This window comes from Oxyura jamaicensis, chromosome 20 (assembly GCF_011077185.1).
Source record: "Oxyura jamaicensis isolate SHBP4307 breed ruddy duck chromosome 20, BPBGC_Ojam_1.0, whole genome shotgun sequence".
NCBI classification, from domain to species: Eukaryota; Metazoa; Chordata; class Aves; order Anseriformes; family Anatidae; genus Oxyura; species Oxyura jamaicensis.
Window position 1 is genome coordinate 4,879,310 of NC_048912.1, and position 12,638 is coordinate 4,891,947.

Consider the following 12,638-nt stretch of genomic DNA (forward strand, 5'->3'; position numbering starts at 1 on the left):
GGGGCGGGGGCGCGGCCCATGCCGGGCGCGGGGCCGCTCCGCGCCGCGCCGCCGCCGGGCAGTCCCGCGCTCCGGCCCCGCGCGCCTTTGCGCGCCAAATCCTTTTTGCCGCGAAAGCGGCGCCAGGCTCGCCGCGCCCGCCCATTGGCTGCGCCCTTCGCCCGGAGCCTCCCCATTGGCCAGCGCCGCCGGAGAGAGGGGAGGTGCCGGCCGCTCATTGGTCGAGAGGGGCGGCGGCGGACGCGCTGACAGGCGGCCAATCGGGGGCGCCGCGCCGAGGCGGGGGCCAATCGGGGGGCGGCTCCGGGACGCGGCGGGGGCGCGGGGCGCGCCCGGGCCTTAAAGGGGAAGCGGCGGCGGCAGTGGGCACGGCGCGCCCGGAACGGGCCCGGGGCCACGGGCACGGCCCCTCCGCGGGGCCCGGGAGCCGGGCGGGGCAGGGCCGTGCCCCCCGTCAGCATCCCCGGCTGCAGGGCCCCGATAACAGCCCTGCGTGGGAAGGCAGAGCTAAAAGAACCCAAACCCACGGTATCTAACCCCAAAACAAACGTGAAGGCGGGGCCCGGAGGTCCGGTGAGCTTCGGGTGAAGAGCTCCGGGGCTGGTCCGGGCACCCCAAACCACGCACGGAGCCTCTGTTGGGCAGCGCGGGCCTCAGGGACTGGGCCGGCTCCGTGCTGCCGGGCACAGGCGGTGCCCGGGCGGTGCCCCAGCAGGCCGGGGGCTCTCCTCGTTGCTGGATGTGCCCCGGCGGGACAGCGCTGGAGCAGAGCCGCGGCTCCCCGAGCACGCATCGCACAGCCGGGGCCGCATCCTGCCGCCTCTCCCCGCCACGCTCGTTCGGCAGCAAAGAGCGCTGGCACCCCGCTTCGGGGCGATGAGCGCAGTTAATGAGCCCTCGGCCCCTCCGCTGTTCCCTGCCGAGCCCCGGGCGCGGCGGTACCGTCGTTACTGCGAAGCACAAGCAACAGTTAGACCAGATGTTTGCACGTTTAGCGCTCCCCCCTTTCCGGGGGGGGACACAAAGCCGACCCCAAGGGCTGCCGGTGCTGCCCGTCCCTGGGGAGCCCCGACCAGGCGATGCAGGGTTTGGGAGGCAGCTGCCGCGCCAGCTGCTCCCGCTCCGCTCACAAAGGCCAGGGGCAGCTGGGGGGATGACAGCCTTAGCGCTTATTTATTTATTTTATCCCCCCCCCCCCCCCCCCCCAACTCACACGGCGGTTTATTCAGGAGCAGGCTGAGCCCTGCACCGCGCCCCCCGCACGACTTGGCCGTTTCAATGGGCCTCGGTGCCAAATCTCCGAGGCTTTCAGCGCTCGCAGTGCTGAAAAAGGGCAGATGCAAGGACAAACGGGAGGCAAACCGTCACTGCAACAAATGCTGCGGGGGAGCGGAGGACGGGGGCTTCTCCCGCATGCAGATGAATCCCCCCGGCACAGCTGCAGGGGCTGCCGCGCTCCCGATTAGCCGCCCGCCGGCTGCTGGGCCCAGATAAACGCCAGCCACTGCGTCGCAGCCCTCTGCAAGGGGGTCAGGAGGGCTCCCTGCACTCTGGCCACCAGCAGGATTTATCCCATTGCTGGCATGATTTTTGGCTGCCTCTGAAGCACGCGTTGGGTCGGGGGCTGTAAGGGTGTGCGCAGGCAGCTCCCGGCCGTGGGAGCACGCAGCAAGGAGGGCTGGAAGGATGCGAACCTGCTCACAGCAACAGGCCGGGCCCAAACCGTCCCAGCCTTAGCACGCAGGACCCCCAGAAGCATTTACTGTCCTTGCCAGCTGCAGCTCGGTCCCGTTCTCTGCAGCTCGCGATACGAGCTGTGCTCAGCTCGCGCACCGGCACAACCGCACCCGCACGACTTCCTCCAGCGGGCATCCTGCTGCTGCTCCCGGCCGTTTGTCTCGGCTGGTGGCACGGAGACACCGAGGAGAGGAGCCACACGGCCGGTGGCACCTCTTCTACTCCGTGTTTCCTTCTGGGCTTCCACCTTCACCCACAGCTGGACTCCGTTTCACGCAGGCCGAGCTCCCCTCCCCACAGGCGCACAGCACAGCCAGTGGCACCGCGGACCCAACGGGCAGGTGAGGCCTCAAAGCCTGGGGCTCGTTCGGTTCCACCTGGCGAGGAGGCCTGGCCAGGAGCTCCCTTCCTCACCGTGCCATACGGAGATCCTCACCTAGGGGCTGCTCTGGCTCCACCATCACGGCTTTGACCCCTGTGGCATATCTTCTCTGTAGCTCTCAGCTCTGAAGAGGCCCCCAGATCACTTCTGTATGTCCTTATTTTTCTTGGCTAATGGGAGAGGCAGACTCAGGCCCGTGTTCTTTGGAAGCTGCACGCTTTCTGAAACCACCTGCCCACATCAGCCAAGGTACCGAGGAGCAGCCTGCCCTAAAACCACCCCACCCCAGCGATCCCAAAGGAGCCAGGCTGACGTTTCATGCTGCAATGCAAGAGCCAGTCATGTTCATTCCTGCTTCAACCGAGCACGTCCAGTCGGCACACGTTACGAGCCACACAGCCTAGCCCCAGTTTGACTCACTTGGTCTGAAGATACAGCAACACTGGAGAGGTCCAAGCAGCCAGTGCATGGGAAAGGTCGTGCTTCAGGAAAACATCCGCCCCAGGTTGTCTTTGGGGACAGGACCCTTACCAGGGGCTGCAGCAGCTAAATCTGATGGCCTTGTAATCCAGCACTGGCTACTGGGAGCAGGTAACGTGAGGGCACTGCTCATACAAAAACATCTGTGCATTACTTCTCTACAGACAGGCCTAGCAGCATGCAATAATTAAGCATTATTTTAAATATTTTAGGCTTCACGACGTAAAAAAGTCAAAAAATTAGTTTATTATTATTATTATAGAAAGCACAACATGATCTTCAAAACCCAACTATACAGAAACAATCTGCAAACGAGGTGAGCAGAAATCTTACGTCACACTGACTGCGGCACCAACTGCACAGGAGGTCATCCACAGCAGACAGAGCTACTCCAAGCCCACTGCCCCTTCCCAAGCCCACTGCCCCTTCCTTCACGCCGCTTAAACCCGCCAGGAAGTTGCCACAAGCATTGATTGGCATCATCACAAGTTACCTGAGTTTATGGACTTAATGTTATCCCGTGCCATCAGACAATCAGGACCTGGCTTACATGGCAATTATGAATGCAAAATACATAGAGCGAGGCCAAAAGCAGAGGTAACAATACTTGCATTATAGAGCATTTAATTTGTTTTTCCCCTCCTGATCACTTGTCTCGTAAGGAAATGAGAGAGAAGCGAATTCTAAGTAAAGGAAAAAAAAGTTACCTCCTCCAACAATCTGGTGCGAACATACAGGTTGAGAATTCAAGATTAGCACCCCTAGAATACTAACAGTGGCAGCCAGGCATGGCACTGGGCAGCATTACGCCTCCTTTTTTCTACTCCTTATCAGGTGGATTTCAAAACCAGCATCAGGAAAGCGAACACAGTCTGCTCAGGTTAGCACGATCCGGGCAGACAAACACAACCCGACAAATAGGAAACGGTCCGCGGCTCAGGGTATTTTCCAAAGGTCGTGTTTGTGCTGAGGCTGTGAAATTGAGCTTGAGTCATACCAGTTTCTCCTTCGTGAGGATACCTGCAGTGGTTACTGGTTACTCCACTAGCACCAGCCATCCACGAAGGCTCCGGACTGGCTGCAGAGCTCCAAGCACACGGGGGATGTTCTGAGCAGCTGCTTTCCGTCTGCTTCAGGAGGCTGAGGCCGTCCCATCATTTCCACCCCCCACCCAGCTCAGTTTAAAGCATAGTTTAAACTTCTCCACTGGGGCAAGGAAGTTCTGCAGTGCTGATACCAAAGATCTTCTGCAGTTTTTCTTTCAGAATTACCCTCTCCTTAACTGAGAAGATCAGACGCAGTACCTTAGCTAAACCAAACATCAGGCACCCATTTAGCTTTCACCCTTGTTAAATAATGTAATTGTCCCGGAGATGCTGCTTTCAGCAATCCTGAAAAAAGCACACTAATATAGGAGCAATTTTCCAAAGAGAAGTGAAGCACAGCAGGTATGCTGGGGCAGCATGCGGCGGCTGTAAATAACCCTGAGCTTGCTTTGTTCACTCGTGAAATAAATGATTAATAGCTCAGGATACAGAGTCTGCCACTCAAGGCTTGGTGAAAACTTTTGATCAGTTCAATTCATTAACCTTTAAAATTCCCTCTGTAAAAGAGACTTAAAATCTGAAGGAGGAGCATCAAGTTAAAATGAACACACCAGTTTTATCCAGAAATCCCAATTTTTGGCAAACTGAGCTGAACACTGAGACGCCCTGCTCCTCTTTCGAGGCACTCAGCAACTCAGAGTCAGGTGCCTGAGAAGAAATAACAAGAGGAAATAAGGTCGACGTAGATGAACAAAAGCATGTTCATCTTAAAATTCAAAACTGACCGGGGCTGGGGAGAAAAAACGGCACTCCTTTGTGATTCCTTACGCATTTGGCCGATTCGCAGGTGGCTTCCCAACTGTCTCTTTATTCCTTTTGGTTTTAATGCTAATAAAGAGGAACACAAACGGGACTCAATTTCTTACACAATGCACTGGGGGAGGGCAGGGAGTGTCACTTATGTATCCAAAAGTCTGACTCAGACAAATTACTTCTAGTTGGCTTCCTTGCTACACGCCCGCATTGTTCCGGCACCTCGGCAGCAGAAGGGGTCCATCCCCAGCTATCTGGTGGCAGGAGCAGCAACGTGGACTAACGCCGTTAAAGAGCTGTCCCAGTTAGCTCCCCGGGGAAAGGGGAGACTTGCAGCTTACCGCCCTGCCTGCACGCAGCAGAACACAAACCGTCCCCACAAGCGCAGCGGATGGCTGCTCCCGTACAGAACCTGCTCCTGGGACGAGCTGCAGTTTGTTTTCCAGGGCCGGCAGCTGGTTCCTGGGCCACAAGTACAGATGGCTGGAGTCTCAGGCACGGTTTACTTTGAAAGTGAGGCTGGCGATAGATTCCCAAGAGAAAGAGGGCGTTTTGAACCAAGGACAACCGACGGGCACCGTTGCCAAGTTGCTGCTGGAGCCCTGCTATTGGCTTGATTCTGCCACCTAGAGAGGACAGCGGTACTGTGCGCCTAGCACAACCAGGACATCTCCCTGGTACCGCACAGGCAGAGAAGTGCCTCGCAAGCAGATGCACAACACCTAGCAGAATAACATCAGTTCACGTGTAAGAGAACCATAAGCCTTTCTCCAGAAAGAGCATCAGCAATTTGTTCAAAACATTAAAGACTTCAGACAGCCACAGCCTGCGTGTGAGCCAGGCCGCAGCGTGTACTGCGGCAGTTACACGCGGTCGAGGGTTTGTCAGCCTCATAGCTTTGGGAAGAAATTCTCAAGCCATTGCTCCGAGATTCTGGAAGGGTTTTCTCAAATCCCATCAAAGGTTGTTCAGCAACATGAGCTCAATATTAACACGCTCATTCGGAACCATAGTCAGGCTTCTGACACAAAGCTCCGGTGCAGCACCCTCCCATCAGGACACTGCTTCAGGCACCCACCAGGGGAGCAAATACAGACGTGGTACTGAGAAATAAATCAGAACTCAGCCACAGCTTCATATTTTTTTCCCTCTACTTAAATCTTTGAGATCACCTAGACAAAAGAAAAGATTTAACTAGGAAGAAGTGCCAAAACAATTCCTAACTTCTACGGGCCCAGAAAAGTTGACGCAATGTTCTGTGCTCCAACTCCAGCGTTCCAGAAGGACCACAGCAGCGGGTAAAGGGACCAGAGTCAGTCCTGACGGTAAAGTAACACCTCGTCTTCTGGGCACGAAGATGAGCATGTCATGGATCTGCATGGGATGAGCACAAGGACGCTTCCATCTCTGCACTGTGAGACTTCGCAGCGCACGGAGCTCTCCTCAGTGTCAGATGCAGGTCAAGACTGAACAGAAGACTTCATTTCTACTCAACCTGAGCCTCTCTGGGTGCGATTCGATCCCAAACCTCACAGCAACACACAGGCTGGGGGAGGGGAACGTGCAACTCTCCATCTTGCTGACAGAGAGCATGGAAAAATAAAAAGCAAAGCAGCACTCCGAAGCTGCACAGTAGTACTAAAAAAGCTTAGGAGATGAAGGAAAAACATCTGTAAGATATCAAGAATTTTTTCCTACACAGAAGGTACCTGAGCTTGGACTTCCTATTCCAGTCGTAGCATTAAATACACCAAATCGCTGGAGCTTGGATTGTAAAGAAGAGACTGCAAAAAATGATGAAGAGCAGCATCGGTGGGATTATGAAACAAGGTCAGGATGGAAAAGTGGATGTGCAGGACAGGACTGCACCAGCTCCAGGTACATTCGAGCTTGATGACAGCCAGCACATCCCCCTGCTGCAGGGCGTGGACTCCGGACCGAAGAGAAACCCACGGGCTTCCACCAAACTGAAAGTGCATCTGACTGCTACCAATAAAGTATCCAGCGTGACAGCCGAGGGCACGCAGGGTGCCTCAGCCGGTTTTCAAAGGAGTCTAAATTGCGTAACCGTTTCTGGTATTTAATTCAAGCAGCTATTGAAAGCTTTACAAATAAGTTTTAAATAATTACAGGGTATTAAGTTAGTGCACTGGGTAGAAAGACAGATTCAGCTCGAGTGGATGAGAGAAACTGAGAAAAAAATAGTCCTTCCAAGCCTGATTTACCAGGCTCGTACAGGAGAATCTCAGAAGCTTTATTCTCAAACATCTAACTGCCTCTCTGAGGGAAGAAAGATTGCAGAGGAACTCTCTTAGGGAGCACACAGCCATCCTTGCAATAGTTTAGAAATCAAGAAATCACGTCTCTGCTTCCAGAACCAAGCAGGGCTCCCACTCCCATCTTCCCACGACAGGGAGCACAGCCGCACAGAAAAGTGCTTCCACCTCGCGAGCCTTCAGACAACTCCTAGAGCATTTTTTCCATGACCAGACCTACTCCCCAGCTGCTGTCAAGCTGCCGTTTTATAAGAGTATTTCCTTTCTTAAAGGGAAAGGAAAACCCAACCAACCAAACAAAAAAAAAACGTTCACAGGAAAAATAAGGCATTTATAAAAAGACTGCCTTTAACTGATGATTCCCAAGGCATTTTACTCTCCCTGAGGCATTGCAACCAGTTTCTGTGGGGTATTAACTCGCTCTGAACAGAGCTAATAGGAGCCTAATCGGAACATTTTGGTCAGGACACAAGAGGCAACTCTCCTTGATCGATGTTCATTAAAAAAAAATTAATAATAATCAGTCGAGAGCGACAGAGTAACCTTTTCCCTTAGCTGCTGGAAGGTACCATCGCATTCACAGGTGCTTCGCAGGGAGCCAGCTACTCGCTTCCAGGCTTTTTGTTATAAATGAGGAAGTCAGAAATGTCGTGCCATACGTTACTGTCGTCATACAGATAGGTCATGGAGGCCTGCAGGGACGGTTGCAGAGTCTGTCGGTGGTACTCAAAGAGCCAGAGAACTGTTCCCCACACCAGAGCGGCAAGGATTGGAAAGGGATCCTGCTTTGGCTGCGGGACATAGCCCTTTTCCACCGCCAGCCGAGACAAGCCAAACAGGATACGAGACAGCAGGTACATAACGATCTGCATAAAGAGAAAACCCAGAGAGCATTAGGAAGAGAACCTAGCCAGTAAATCTGGTCAGAGGAAGTGATTTAGGAGTGATAAGCTGTGCAAGAGAGGCACGAACAGTTTACCCAATGTAACAGCAAATAGACTGTAGGTTCACATATCAAAAAATCTGAAACCAGAGATGTTTGTGTCTTCCTTACGTCCTCAAAGCCTTGCTTCCCTGCAGGTGCTCTCATTTAGTGAGCAGTAAATTACACCTGACGCAACAGATCTTTGCAGTTGCAGATCAGTTGCACAACTTTCATCTTTGCTAAGTTAACGCTACCCCAGATGCTGCTGCCGATAGTCACAGCGCAGCCCTGTCAACCTGCCAACAGGCACCGACAGGCTCGGTAGCGTGGACACGTCCTAAAACCAGACCGAAGGTGCTGTCTTGCAGGGGATTGCACAAGTAGAACGCTTCTGATTAATCTGTGTCTGTGTTTTTCTGACCCAAATTGAAGTCGGTAACAACCAGCTCTAGATCAGGCTCCTCCTGAGCAGCTTTTGTCAGTTTAACCTATTCAGTTAAGCTCTGTAACCAATCGTTCTCTACAAACAACAAAGCTCAAGCTTGCGGGTTTAACTCTGCAAGCAAGCAGCCCAGGAGCGCAGAGGCAGGCGGTTACCACGGCTCAGAGAACACGTGGGGGAACCAGGTGGCTTTGGGCTGCGGACCCGCTGTCCTAGATACAAGCGCAACCCTGGGGGCAAAGCCGAGCTGTTAGCTCTCAAACTGCACGCTCTGTCCGGGAGGCACACTGCCACCTCTCCTACTGCTGGAGTGCAGAGCAGTCAAGAAGGGAACTTGTGTAAAGAGGAATACTGTAAAGGGGTCCTGCTGCACAGCAGGAACCCCCAGCAGTATGCCACGCTACACCGGCCAGTTCCTGGCACACAACCACCCGTTAGTGTTTTTGTCAACCCAACGTTCAACAAAGACATTTACCTGGCTGTTGACGGGGTTGTTCTCACCAAACACTAACCAACCCCCAATGCAGGCTGCAAAGAAAGAATGAAATGGAATTTTTTTCCCCTGTAGCCAGGACTGCAATGCCATCAGCCCCTTGTAGGTGAACACAAAATACGCCAAGTTCCGGGAATGAGTGTACGTAGCCTGAGCAATCGATTTCAGTTTCTCTCTTAAACTGAACAAAAGAAACAGACAATTAGGAGAGCAAACAGGCAGCACCACCAGCAACCAGCCTCACACCCCTCTGGCCTGCCCGCCTCGACCAATAGCTCTGGTACCCCAAGAACATCTTCTGCTTTGTGAGGGGGGAAACACTCGGACTCTGGGGCACCCATCCAAATTAAATCAAAGCTCTTCTCACACTGCGCTTTTGCCTAATTCTGCAAACACCCAGCCACCATACAGATTACCTGCATGACTGTATACGTTTGGGTATGTGTTTGCATACGAGTTATCCTGCCTTGTTATTATAACAGCGGGCTAGGAGCACGGCTCACGCATCCCCCTGCTTTTAAACCTGGGCCTTTTGGGAACAGCGAAGCCGGAGGAACTGAGCAACAGCACCCTCAGCAGCAAGGACGCAGGGCTGGTACCTTCCACTCCTGAACAGGAAAGTCATCACCAGGGCGTGGGGGGCACGAATTTTTGCTCCGTAACTGTAAAAACGAAGAAACATCTTGGAGTTTTTGGGTGATACCACTCAGTGAGCCCCCCCACTGCTTAAATGAGCCCCCCACTGACCCCCAGAAGACGCCCCCCAAGTGACCACGGTGCCCTCCAAGCCACTCCACCGCCCTCAGCCCCCCCCCCAGCAGCCCGGGGCCAAGCCCGCCCCGCAGCGAGCAGGGCCGGCGGGGCCCAGCACCGCTCCCAGCGCACCCCCACGGGACCGGGGCGCGCACCCCCACCCCCGGCCCGGCCCGGCCCGGCCCCCCCGCGGCCCCGTTCCCCCGCACTCACACGGCGCCGTTGCGGAAGCCCTTGAGGACGGCGAGCGCGGCGCGGTGGCGGCGCTGCCGCAGGAGGGCGTTGAGGGCTCGGAGCAGGGCCTGCAGCGGCACCCGGGGCGCGGAGCCCGGCGCTGCCCCGCTGCCCTCCATGGCTCCCCGAGCACCGCCGCCGCTTCCGGGGCCGGGCGGGAGCCTCCGGGCCTCCCCCCCCCCCCCCGGGGGGGCCCCCCCCCCCCGGCCCCCCGGGGCCCCCCCCCCCCCCCTCGCTGCACCGGGGTCGCTCCCCCCCCCCCGCTGGCCCCGGCGCCCCGCCGCCTCCCCGTGCTTTGCCCTGCCTCGGGGGCTGTGGGGGGGTCCCCGTGTTAGGGCCCTGTCGCCCCTCTGCCCCCTGCACCTCCCTGTGGCAGTGGTGTGGCACACGGAGCGCCCCTGTCACCCCTGTCACCCCCGTCACCCCATCCCTGCACACTGGGGCACCCCCAGCGTCTCCCATCCCCGTGACCTTGCGTTTTGGGGGCTCCCTATCACCTCCACCGCTGCCCCCCGCGCGTTGGGGCACCCCCGTCACTCCCATTCCCAGTGGACAGCAGCATCCCAGCCCCCAGGGCACCCCGTCGCCCCTCGCTCCCCGTCCCTGTGCCAAGCGCGCTCGGTCACGGCCACCGGCCCAGGCTCTGGGGAGCCCCCTCTCCCCCAAACCCGGGGCTCAGGCCGCAGGATCTGTCCCCGCTGCCGAGCCGCGCTCCCCTCCTGCCCCCGGGCATCTGCGCCTGGCTCCGTGGGGTGCGCGGGGCTCTGTGGCATGGCCAGCGCCTGGCTGCGCCGGGAACAGTTCGTGCTTGGGGTTGGAGGAAAGCTGTTTCCCAAAGCATTTATTCTCTGAATCGGATCACACGCGTTTTCCTTTACGTGAGGGGACACTGCCGGCCGAAAGGCCTTGCAGCGGCGTCACTGCCCTCTGCTTTGCGAGCAGCTCCTGCGATGGCAGCAGCGGGAAGATGAGCGAGAAGCGATACTTCCCTCCGTCGGGCCAGGGCACGTGGAGCGTTTGGCAGCACCTTGTGTACCGCCGGGTGCCCTGTGCCCTCTTTGCCACCAGCTCCTTGGTGTGCGGGTTTCATTGCCAAATTCAGGAGGGCGAAGCATCTCGGCAGAGTGCTTGTTTTGTTTTGTTTTCCAAGCCCACAGTAACTGGCAGCTCTTGGCATCCGAGCCTGTCTGTTGTGTTCTGTCCGGCTACAAGTTGCTGGTGACTCGGCATCTGCGCGGCGCTGAAAGCGGTCGTGTCGATCGGCTTGGATCGCGTCAAATCGATAGTCTTGGATTTTTACCCTGCCCCCCCCACATCCTTGTGTTTGGGTCAGGTTCTAGGGAAGGCTTGCTGCTGCTGGGAAGGCAGAGGTGGCTTTTGAAAGATCTCACGTCTCCAGAGAACATCCCGCGGGCTGCTGCTGGCTGTGCTCGCTGCGGAACTGCTCCGTAGCTGTCTCATGGCACCTGGGGATGGCACCCGTACAACCCAGCAGCTGTGCCCGCTTGGCCTGCTCAGTTCCTGAACCTGGGATGCAGGGGTTCCGCCCCGCGTTATGTGAGTCGTCGTGCATTTAACTGGAGGAACGGGGGATTCCCTGCGTGTCTGCAGGTGGACGAAGAGCAATTGTTTTGGTTGTCCCGGAGTGCTGTTCTCTGGCCGCACGCGATGCCAGTGCTACCGGATTCAGTTTCTCCTCAAGCCCCTTCCTGCAAGCCGCACCGAGGCCATCAGGCAAATTTTTTGCTCTGAAGAACCAGAAAGAAACCGGGGCGCTGAGTGCTGGGCATGGCGCGCGTGGTGGTCTTGGTGCGCGTGAGATGGGAGCAGTTCATCGTTTCCACTCTTTTAGTTTATCTGCATGGGATACCGAAAGTGAGCGTTTGATCCCTGGTTTTATTCTGTGTCCTGTTAGCCTGCTTCCCCCCGCAGAAATGCTCCGTTTCCCTCTGGTTTGGATGTGCCAACCACAGCCTGCCGTGCCGCCTTTGCAGTTGCCCAGGAGATGATGTGCAGAGCAGGAGGTGGGTTTTAAAGCCAGCCTGCGAAGATCCAGCGGCGTTGTGCCGGCGGGGCTGGCCTGCAGGAGGGCCGCGGCTCTCCGTGCGAGCAAAGGGCTGCGGAACTGGCCCTGCAGCTGTGCCGTGCCTCTGTGATCGATGCCGAAGGGCTCCCTTTGGCGCGGGGGTGATTGTATGGGAGGGCGTAGAGCAGCGTCATCCGCTGCGATCTGCTGCGTTCCGGTGCCTGCTCGTGGCCCCTGCTCCCCGACAGCAGGGGCAGAACGGCGCTCTGCCGCCAAGGAGGCGTTTGTGACCTCTCCTTGGTGAAAGACGAGGGATGGCAAAGGCGATCGTGGAGTGCCGCTGTTAGCTGCTTCGTGCTTGAGGTGTAGGAGAAACGAGAATTTTTGGAGTGACTTTAAAATGCTGTGAATTCTGCATGTGCTTCCCATCGGGGAGGTAACATCCTTGCTGTCCAGGAGCAGTGCTAAAATGGCAAGAGGAACTCGTAATGGGGAAATGAGGCTGGTGCTTCTGCTGCGCCCTGCCTCTATGCCGGGCTCTTTGGGCCGTTTTACTTCCCCTCCTGGTGCTGTTGGCCAGGTGACCTCTCACCGGGTGCTGTGCTCACCTGCACGGTTTGAAAATGAGTACATGGATACCTTTCTCTCCAGTGCAGCATGCAATCCTGAGTTCAGGGTTAGTCAGAGCTTTACAGGTTCCTTCTTTCGCCAGATCTGCAAAGATCTTGATGAAAAGTAAAAAGCAATCTATGAACTCCCCCCACCCCTTTCCCCCTGAATCTCCACGTGTGGCCTTGGCATGCCATTTATTGTATTTGTGGGTTTCTTGTGGTAAAGGAATTGGTAGAGAGGAGTGGTGCATTAAAAAATCGCCGCTTTTAGCGATTTTTTTCATCATCAGATTGTTCCCTGATTCTTTACCTATGATTTCTAAAAAGGGAAGGAGCGTACGGGGTGTGATGCATCGGCCACGTGCTGCTGGCCACGCGGTGTCCCTAGGCAGGCGCTCCCCACTCCCGTATTTATCTAGA

At 56.2% G+C, this 12,638-nt stretch overlaps 1 protein-coding gene across 1 annotated transcript; it reads right to left on the reverse strand.

Annotated features, from left to right (window-relative positions):
• Positions 1 to 6,678: 6,678 nt before the first annotated feature.
• PXMP4 (peroxisomal membrane protein 4) lies at positions 6,679 to 9,727 on the reverse strand. Its single transcript, XM_035344027.1, has 4 exons — positions 9,561 to 9,727; positions 9,194 to 9,256; positions 8,577 to 8,775; positions 6,679 to 7,600 (listed from the first exon to the last, which is right to left on the reverse strand). Exons 1-4 carry the CDS (start codon positions 9,698 to 9,700, stop codon positions 7,337 to 7,339), a joined length of 666 nt encoding a protein of 221 aa, XP_035199918.1. The 5' UTR covers positions 9,701 to 9,727; the 3' UTR covers positions 6,679 to 7,336.
• Between the last annotated feature and the right edge of the window lie 2,911 nt (positions 9,728 to 12,638).

Coding starts and splice junctions, on each gene's coding strand:
- PXMP4 (XM_035344027.1), bottom strand. CDS start 9,700: ATGGAGGGCAGCGGGGCAGCGCCGGGCTCCGCGCCCCGGGTGCCGCTG. Junction 8,776..9,193: donor TTCCTGTTCAGGAGTGGAAG/GTACCAGCCCTG, acceptor TCTTTTGTTCAG/TTTAAGAGAGAAACTGAAAT. Junction 7,601..8,576: donor ACAACCCCGTCAACAGCCAG/GTAAATGTCTTT, acceptor CTCTTTATGCAG/ATCGTTATGTACCTGCTGTC.